Source organism: Mycetomoellerius zeteki, unplaced genomic scaffold (genome assembly GCF_001594055.1).
Source record: "Mycetomoellerius zeteki isolate Tzet28-1 unplaced genomic scaffold, Tzet1.0 scaffold471, whole genome shotgun sequence".
Taxonomy (NCBI): domain Eukaryota; kingdom Metazoa; phylum Arthropoda; class Insecta; order Hymenoptera; family Formicidae; genus Mycetomoellerius; species Mycetomoellerius zeteki.
In genome coordinates this window covers 59,622-70,198 of record NW_017257470.1, presented here as the reverse complement: position 1 = coordinate 70,198, position 10,577 = coordinate 59,622, and the positions used below count along the sequence as shown (strand labels likewise).

The following is a 10,577-nucleotide window of genomic DNA, read 5'->3' as shown; positions in this document are numbered from 1 at the left end:
CGAATAAAGGCTGTGTGCTAAACTGAATTTTCCTCGCAATATTCCTTTCATTCAATATCCCAATCACTCTCTTACAATTCCCAACCACTCTCTTACAATCCTGACATAATATGATAATTTCGAACTTTTATTACGCTTCGTACATAATAGTAATTCAGTTAATTTAAATTGTGTCTAAACTGAAATAAAAATAATTTTGATTATGTCCTGACATAATTTTAATTTTTTTAATTCATTTAATTATTGTTATGTCACAATATAAATTTAATGCGTCAGCTATAAGGCTTTGAGTTCTTTAATATTAGATTAAGAATATTGTTTTATTCTATTAAATATCAAAATTTTTTGGCCATATGTATTTTATTATTTAGGATTTTAACAATATTATAAAAATCAAATTCCTTTATCCAGAATTTATAAATATACAGGGTGTCCCATGTTAAATAATGCATTAAGATTTCTCGAAAACTATAGTAGATATGGAAAACTGTTTCAAACAAAAATTGTATGGTTCGGAGGAGGACATAAGAAGGTACTATTGATTTGACCTTGGGTGGCGTCGCCAAGGCCAGATCAAGGCCACATCGATTTTTTAAAATGGAACCCTTTATTTTTTATTACATTTTCTTGTAGCTTACCTCGAGAACTTTTAAAAACACTATAATAAAGTTATTTTTCATTAAGTACTTTTTGAGTTATAATGCTTGAAAGTTACAGTACAGCCGGCATTAGCATTACGCAAGGTGTCCGATTGACGGCTAAAATCTCTTGAATGTTATTCAGGATCATGTCCTGGATGATATTTATCAAGATCAAGGGCATTGGAGATTATTCTTTTTATTTTTTTTTGCAATAAAAATTCATTTTTACGTAAAAATGAAAATAAGAGGTACAATCTCCAATGGCCTTGATCTTGACAAATGTTATCCAGGACATGATCCTGAACAACATTCAAGAGGTTTTAGCTGTCGGTCGGACACCCTGTGTAATGCTAATGCCGGCAATATTGTAACTTTCAAGTCTCAGAACTCAAAAAGTACTTAGTGAAAATGAACTTAAATATAGTGTTTTGGAAAGCTCTCAAGGTAAGCTACAAGAATATGTAATAAAGAATGGGAAATTCCATTAAAAAAATTCAAAGTGGCCTTGCTCTCATTTTGACAACGCTATCCAAGATCAAACAAATGGTTCCATCTTATGCTCTCCTCAAAGTGATAAAACTTTTGTCTGAACATATTAGTCATTTGACACACACTTTCAGAGATAATAGCTTGTAACGCTTTACATGGGCCACCCTGTATGTGCAAAACATTTATATTTTAATTATGAAGATTCTTTTGTAGATATTGAATAAAAATGAGGGAAATTTTGGAAATTTTATGCGGAATTATTGTTCTCATCTTTGTCTTTTATTATTATTACAAATTGAAGTTTGATTTCTGGAAAAAACATGGAATACCTGGACCTAAACCCACAATATATTTCGGCATGGTGAAGGACATTATATTACAAAAAAAAATACCTCTGGAATATTATAAGGAAATATATGATGAATATAAACATGCGTCACTAGTGGGATTCTTTAATAAAACAGTACCAATATTAATGATAATAGATCCCGCTTTGATCAAGGATGTTCTGATCACAGACGGTATGATATTTACAGGACGTGGTATTCGTTACTCCAAAAAGGTATTTAAAGTAATTGCTTTATATTTTTTCACCTAAGAATTATTATTTCACATGTTTTATTATATATAATTAAAATTGAATGTGTGCAATCAAACGTTTAGCAAAAAGAATATTTTTATTATATTAAGAGATCTTATATGTGTTGCTATTATTTTTAACCCTCAAATTTCACACTGGTGCGGATTCGAACCAGCAAAAATTTCAAACTGCCGTCATCTCTCGATGTGTTGATATATCACTCTTTCTCTATAACGACAAACTTGTCTGATCTTTATTGTGTACGCCGCAAGCGTTCCCATGGTCATTCCTGTCGTAACTTTGAGTTGGTGCAAATTCGCACTTGTGTGGAATTTGTGAGTGCAAAATTGGTGTCTACAAAATTTTTGAAAATTAATTTCTCAGCAAAGTTTTCATTAAAACTTAATCAAAAATATTTTTATGTATGTACTAATTTTTATTACGGTAATTGTACAGTTTACACTGACTACCTCAAAAATCAGATTTTCTAACTTCAATAGTAGTCAACTTTAATGCTAAATATCTCGGTTCGCGGGGCAGAGCGACGCTTATTTCTGCCAGATTTTTTCATTTCATGACGCAAAAACGCGTCAAATAAGCCTAATTTTATTAATTTTAAGCCTTTATTCTTGAGTAATTTCTTAATGTTATTGAATTAAGTAACGAAAAAATATTATTTATATTCTAAAGACCTTTCTTTATTTACACAAATTTATTAATTTAACGTTTAATATTCTGTATTATTGGAAAAAATTGATATATCATACATTGCCAAAGTGGCATCTTCCCCCTATATTGTATATATGGATAAAATGCCACCTCACATGGGAGATATTATAAATAATTAAATAATGCCATGCAATATAAACTTGCATATTTTACTTATTTACAGTCCATAATCAATTTAAGCTATAAAGACACATAAAGGTATGATAAAACATAAATTGAGGAAATATGAAAGAGAGTAATTTAGGAAGTAAGTTGGACATACTTTTATTCGTTTAAACAGAATTTCATTAATTTAAAATATATCGAATTACATATAAGGCATCCAAAATTTTAATTCATAAAATCGTTTTAATGACGGTTTCTAGTAGGAAAAATTGTGTTTTGTATTTATTCATCTTATCCCCAAGTGTAAGAGGAATATTCAATTGCAACTTTTACGCATGTAAGAATATTATGAATTATAATCTATATCATCCACATGACCGCCAGGGAATACTGATTAAAACCGTATATTGCCCGGTTTTATAGTAAGCATCGAAATACAGACCTTAACTATTAGCATACCAAATATTACAAATAGCATGTTTCACGACCTACCTTTTCGTATTTCATATAATCTTTTCCAATCGACATTGGTATGAACATGTTCATCTAAGCTGATAACTACGTAACTGTTTGCCACACGCTTTTGCACACAGTCAGTATGGTCAATGCGCGTTCTATAAAAAAAACTATAAATAAAGTGGCGTCTTCCCCCTTGTGGCATCTTCCCTCGAATTACCTTATCTTGCAACGACTGTGATGCAACATATATTGGTCAAACAAAGAAACAACTTCAGACAATAGTTCATGAACACTTGTCTAATATCAATAAAAAAACGGGTTCCCCGTCGGTAATCTCGAATCATCGCTTGTCTCTAAACTATGACTTCGACTGGAAGCAGGTTAAAATATTGGATGGAGAACCATCATATAATAAGAGATTTATTTCTGAGATGGTCTTCATAAAAAAACAGACGCAAGGATTTAACAAACAGAGCGATACAGAATCACTGTCTGATGGATATCTTCCCTTAGTACAATCCTTATCCCCTTCCTAATAATTCCTACACGTTGCCCCCTTCTCATCACCTCTCTCCTTCCATCGTTTTTCATTGTTCTCTTAATTGGATTACTCATTTTAACAGCAAACGTGACATATTAATTTTTTTAATTCTCCGATTTTAAGAAGTCCTATAGATTAACTACATAATAGCTGACTTATCTATCCAGGTATCACTCATTTATATTATATTTTATTTTTCAATTTGGTTTTTTACACATATGATACAGACAGTGTATAATTAATTTATATCAATTTTAGAATGATCATTTCATTATTTATTTAGATATTAAATATGTGTACAATGGATTAAGCAAGGAATCATATCAATTTTGGAAGAAACACAGAATAATCTAGTGGAAAAAATCGAAATGGTAATAGACAATCTTCCTGGTAGTGTATACTTATAACATTTCATAATCCAACTTGTGTTAAATGTAGACACATCATTAATTTTGAAATTTATCATCGTTTATTAGAAATAATGAGTTTCTTTGCAGAGCGCTTAAATGACCTATTTTATTATTTTTGGAAGATTTCCCAAGCTTTCCTGGATAAATAAGCATTATTCCATGAATGTACGGACTTTTAAAATGACAACTGCATAAGTTTTAATGGTGTCCATTCAGGGCCAATTTTGGCCATTTTTAGATTCCCTCCTTTGTAAGATAATTTTTCTATACGATTTCCACCTGAATGTAATTGTTCTTCTCATCGTCTTAATTGACGTTCAGATAAAACTCTTCTAAATTTATTTTGCACTGATTTTTAGCAGACGTTTCCTTTTAGTAGCAAACACATGTCATTTTGACGTCAAATTCTGGTCATGTTGGTACGAATGACGTCAAGTGACCAAAAATTGACCAACCGATGTTATGACATCATTATGACGCCGTCATAATGACGTTAGAATGACGTCATATTTTGGTCTTCCTTAATTTTCCATTTGGAAACGTCCTAACATGATGTCATTTTGATGTCGTCGCGATAACACATATAATTTGCGAAATTAGAGAGAGAGAGAGAGAGAGAGACGACGTCATTAAGACGTTATTATTAAGCGTCAACAGTGATTATTAGAGTGAACAGACATATATATATATATATAAATATCCAAAGTAGTAATAAATTTGACGTTATTTGTCGCTATTTTAACATCTAATTACATCAAATTAATTGTTGTTATTGAAAACGTCCTAACATGACGTCAAAATGACGTCCTTGCAATGACGTCAATAATTTTGTGACATTAGAACGTCATTAAGACGTCATTTAGTGACGTCAGCCATGGTCAGTAAATCACCAAAATATGACGTCAAAATGACGTGTATTTGCTACCTGGATTATAAGGTTCTTGATAATTGAGAAAGATTTTTTCTGTTACTTCCAACCCATTATAGTGAAAAATGCTATCCAGCAATAATTTTTGTATATTTTCTTTTAATTCTATTTCTGCTTCAGTTATTGATGTTTCTGTTAGATATATTGAACTTATAGATGCTAATAAAAGTCTAACAATATTAAGCGGATTAACAATCATTTCCAAAGATTAAACTTTGCTTTGAATAGTACCTAATATAAAAACAATTTAACAAATTGCACAGATATGATTATGACTATTACACTGACTGAACGTAAAACTGCTACGTGAATATTCTTATACTGTCCACTTACTATACTTATCTTGAATATATACATAAACTTATATCATAAATTACCGCCCAGTTATTATCTAATCTTTTATCAGCGACTTTCAGCAGAAAAAGCAGCTCTGCAACATATTCCAATGTTATCTTTGAAAAATATATCATGACTCTGATACGTGATACGTACTTTTAAAAGGTTATATTTTATATCATTACATATCACAAATTCTTCAGACATGACATTTTCCAATAAATTTAAAAAAAAAGGTATAATATTTTTAAATGCGACAGAGTTTTTTTAAATACATTCTTCAAAAAGAGAGAGAGAGAGAGAAAGAGATTTAATTTTATACAATAATTTTATTATAAGGGAATGAATTTGGAATAAAATTATCTTTAATTTTTCTTCATGGAAGAAATTAAATATCAAAGAATTAATTTACAGATTATGTATATATTTAAAAAATTATTACGTTTTTCTCTGAATACATATCTGAATAAATAAAAATCTGAATACATATATACAGTTATAAAGCATATACAAATTTTATTATAGAAAACTATACAAATTTTACTTAAGACATCTTTTCATATATCTTATTCCGACAATTACTTACACATATGAGCATGGATAGCGTATATATGAAAGCGTTAATAATTAATTCTCGAAAATGAAATGTCGTAATGTAACTTTATTACACATGGTTGAATTCATAAAAAAATAATCTTTAATTTGGTTAAAAAAAATTGAAAATTTAAGAAAATGATGGCTGGTGGAGGGATTTTGTTAAAAAATAAAAAAAATAAAACAAAAAAATAAAAAAAATTGTTTTTTTCTTTATTACTTTAAAGTACTCTTGAAACCGTACAATTTTTGTTTAAAAAATTTTTTTCTATCTTTTATATTTCCAACGATATTCGTCTCGAAAGAAAACACTGTTTTTTTTTAAAGGAGCGTTTCACCCCTTAAACATGAATTAGCGCACGTATAAAAAAATACGTGTCTCTTAGATTTTTGTGTTTTACAACATATTTCATAGAGAATCAAATTGGTTCCGGACAGTTGTGAAACTTCCGAAGAACCCAAACATGATAGTCGAAATGCCCGTTATGTCAATTATTACTAATTATATACACAAGTTTTAAATATTTTTACCTTCCAGTGTCGGCTTACATTAGCTTATATTTTTTACTTAAACTAACTATGAATATTGACAGATAGTAAGCATACATGTGCATGAGATGATATAGACAAAGTCAGCTCGACATCAATTTTATCTTTCTCTATCACATATAAAATAATCGAAGTGAGCTAGTTGCATAGAATTCAGTGGTGTTATCTTTTAACTATATGCATATAAAATGAATAGACATTATGGAGGTAATTCTCGGTAGAAAAGTCCTTGATCTGACACAAAAATGACGTCACAAACATCAAACTATAACTTTAAATAAGTTTAATCCTACATAAGGCTACTATTAAAATTTCAGACAAATGCATTCATTAGTTTCCTTATTTCGGTCATGTAGCAACCAACTTTTGGTTCCATCACGATGCATTTACTCACACTTTTTCAATTGCAGCGCAAAATTGCATAATTTGCGCTTCGAATTGATTTTTGTACGTATTTACCAGATTTAGCGTTCAGTGACGTTTTCCTTTTTCTAAACGTAAAGAAATGTCTTCCAGGAAAAAGATCTGGCTCAAATACTGAAATAATCAATGAAACTAACGCTCACTTCGAAAACTTAGAGAAAATCGTATTATACGGACGGTATGAAAAAGTTAGAATATCATTGGAATAATGTATTGATCTGAGGGGGGTATATTAAAAAATAAAAGAAATTATCAAACATCACGTGTTTTCTTTATCAGGCCGAGAACTTTTCGAACTATCCTCGTATATGTAGCTAGTGTGTGCAACATCAATAATGATATCTATTAAAATCGGACACGAAGTTTTGTATTTATTTAATGCATGATTTCTATTCATAATTACCATTTCTATCAATATTTATACACAGGCTGAACCGTTTGAACCGCTAATGGACACGCTTTTTTATACAAAAGAAGAAGAAGCATTACATCTAAGAGCAAAACTATCGCCACTTTTCACACCTAGTAAACTTAAAAATATGCTATCTTTATTAATACAACGCTCGGAGGCCTTCAAAAATTGGTTGGACAATTCGCTGTTACTGAAGAATAAATATATAAATTGTAACGAATTGGCGGCAAAACTTACCGCTGACTTCTCTAGTGTCTCTTTATTTAATTATGATGTCAAGACTTTCCAAGATAAAAAGATTGAAATTTATAAATATGTGAAAAAGTTCAATAAAGGAGATTCATGGAAATATATACTCAAACAATTGCTACCAGATAAAGTAATATACAACAAATTATATGATTTAATCAGCTATTATTTGTTTGATGCTGAATTAACGCAATTTTGTATCCGCTTCGCTATGGATATTGTAAATGACAGAAGAAAACATAATATTTTCAAATATGATGTTATTAACATACTTAAGGAGTTCGAGAAAAACAATAAATGGACTGAAAAAAAAGGTACGTAAAAGCTTTTTACATTTATTAAACATCTAAAATCTGTTTTATAGTAATCAAGAGATGTAATAGTGCCTTACAAGGAGATGGTAAGGATTGTAAAATGCCAAATCCTTTAAAAGGCTTTAAAAGGCCGATAGAAAACTATAAAAAAGAATTTTATCAAAACTAATTGTATTTTTGGTTCGCGATTTTCATAAATGATTTAATATAAGGTAAAGTCACTAGTTGTGGACCACTCTTAAAAAAAGAATTTTTATCCAAAACGATACCGAATTAATAAAATATTTAATAGTTATAATTGATCATAAAGATTACATTATGAATGATTTTATTTCATTTCGATATTGTTTTAAACGTTTTAATTTTAGTTAAGTGAAGTAAACACGATTATTAATATTTAGACCCCATGTACTAATTGCGAATCAGTTCACCAAATGCTTTATCCTTCTTAGATTTAATTTCAACTCAGCATAATATTGATTTTTTTCATAATATCTAATGCTATTTACTCCTCTAAAAGCCATAAGGCAATTCTTATAGTATTATATTTTGAATGAATTTTTAAAGATACATACCTTAGTAACTTTAGTTTATCTGTCACGTTTTATTAATTAACGATATCAATAAAATGTGCAGCGCTAATTGCTAATAAATAAAGAACAACCCGAGTGGAAATATATCTGGGCGTTCCAATATTCTATATTGGGTTCCGTAGGGAAGGTTGTGGCACGCCATCGGAAATCTAGCCGGGTGCTACCTAGTATTTCATCTAGGCGCTAGACAGAATTATGCTGGGGTGCCAAGATGGGCTAGCTAGCGCCCGGCCGGTGAGGCAGGATCATAATAACCATGGTAGAAGTATAAGGGTATGCTCTTGCGCATGGTCACTGTTGAATCAAAATATGTAGCAAGCATACGTCATCATTAAGCACGAAATTCGAACGTATGTTTTTAAGCATGCTTTTCAATCCGAAAAATTTTCCGACTCCTTTCAATCCGACTCATTTTTTTTTTATGATGATTTCTTATGTTGATAATTTCCGCATCCTTTAACCACACAACGTATTGTGAATGTGAAATCATTCGACTTTGCACTACAGAATTTATTCGGCATGTGCTGCACATGTGTTGGCAACATGGCGACCATATTACATTGACACGAATCGCTTCGGATATAGACTGTGTTCCAAAATTGACTGCCAGTACTGAAAATCTATAGTGCACGTAACGTAAACTGTAGCATTTTCTGTGCTGGCAGTAAATTTCGAACACAGCCATAGTTGAAGGCTGGCCAAATATGACGCGTATGCTTGATACATGCGCAGTGGTCTACCACTGATTGAGCATACCCTTACACTTCTACCATGATAATAACTATTTTTTAATGTAACTAATGTTATTCAATAATATGAAGTAAGAAGTAAGAATAAGGGCCAGTTTGACTATCGCGTTCCTGAAACTCTTCCAGCGATGCTAGGATAGGCTCGATGACGCGCGACACGTGCCACTTACGCAAATCGGTGCATTGATATTGTTCAAAGTTCCGGATGGCGATACTTTTATTCGCGCGTTTATCACCCACTACAAACTCACCATTAAAAAGTGACACAGTGTTTATTTTTATAGAGTTATATCGTTGTAATGCACCTTGTACACGCTCGAGCACAATTTCACTCGCGTCTGCGAAGAATCGACGGGGTTCGATATGCTTAGAGTTTAACACTGCGCCCGTCAGAATATGGCATCAGAACGCCGTTTCGATTTCGTCCCATCGGAGTCTATATCCGGCGCCTATATGCACGAATCGTCCACGCACGGATTCCTTTAAACTCTCGAGCCGCGCGATACACGCGATCAGTGATTGTCTGTTACATATATCGATCGATAATCACGTACGTTTGGCACGGTTCTGCTCCTCCAAAGATTCTATAAATTCATCGCAACGTTGTTCCTATGCGCTGTACTCGTCTATCGTACTAAGCAGGGTAGCTTGCTCAATCAAATCGTACTCGATGTTGTCACTTGTGCTGTCAGATTGTCTAATGACATCATTTAACTTCTTTCCTCGTTTGCTCCGACCCTGCTTTCCACTGGGGTTGGTTACCGAATCTTCAAAAGGATTATTCTGGTTCTCCAGGGTTCACCCGCGTTGCCTTCTGCTATGCTTCGTGGAAGTGGGGATAGGAATTGAGTAGGAAAGGCTATGCGATGCTAGCTAGAGTCGGCACCGTATATTGCACATGCGCATCCTATTTGAACCCTGGTATTATCATGAACAACAGATCCTATCTTAAAATTGGCGTGTTACGTGCCCTGAAGCCTCTTTTCGTTGAGGCTGTTAGAGTATTAGTTTGAGTATTAGTTTGTCGTATCTAAAGGTTTTGGGGGTCGCCGATTTCGAATCCGGTCTCAAAATTTGGAAATTCAAAATGGTTGAATCAATATGGCGGATTGAAGTTTTACCGAAAATACTAAAAGTCTTCCGATTTTTGCGAAATGTAGTATTAAAAGGTTTTCGGGGTCGCTGAAGCCGAAACCGATCTTAAATTTTGAAAATTCAAAATGGCTGAACCAATTTGGCGAACGGAAATGCTACGTGCCTTGAAGCCTCTTTTCGTTGAGGCTCTCAGAGTACTTCCTTTCCGTTGAAATGTTGTATCCAAAGGTTTTGGGGGTCGCCGATTTCGAATCCGGTCTCAAAATTTGAAAATTCTAAATGGCTGATCCAATATGGCGGTTTGAAGTTTTACGAAAATGCTAAAAGTCTTCCGATTTCCGCGAAATGTAGTATTGAAAGGTTTTCGGGGTCGCTGATGTC

The 10,577-nt window shown here is 32.2% G+C and overlaps 1 protein-coding gene across 1 annotated transcript in view; it reads left to right on the top strand.

The window, feature by feature from the left end:
* LOC108727200 (cytochrome P450 6B5) overlaps positions 1-10,577 on the top strand; it is a 22,367-nt gene that overhangs the window by 2,928 nt on the left and 8,862 nt on the right. The window contains exons 2-3 of the mRNA XM_018455204.1: positions 1,344-1,692; positions 7,213-7,759. Coding sequence (XP_018310706.1) covers positions 1,357-1,692; positions 7,213-7,759 — 883 coding nt within the window. The 5' untranslated portion in view covers positions 1,344-1,356. The remainder of the gene's footprint in view (positions 1-1,343; positions 1,693-7,212; positions 7,760-10,577) is intronic.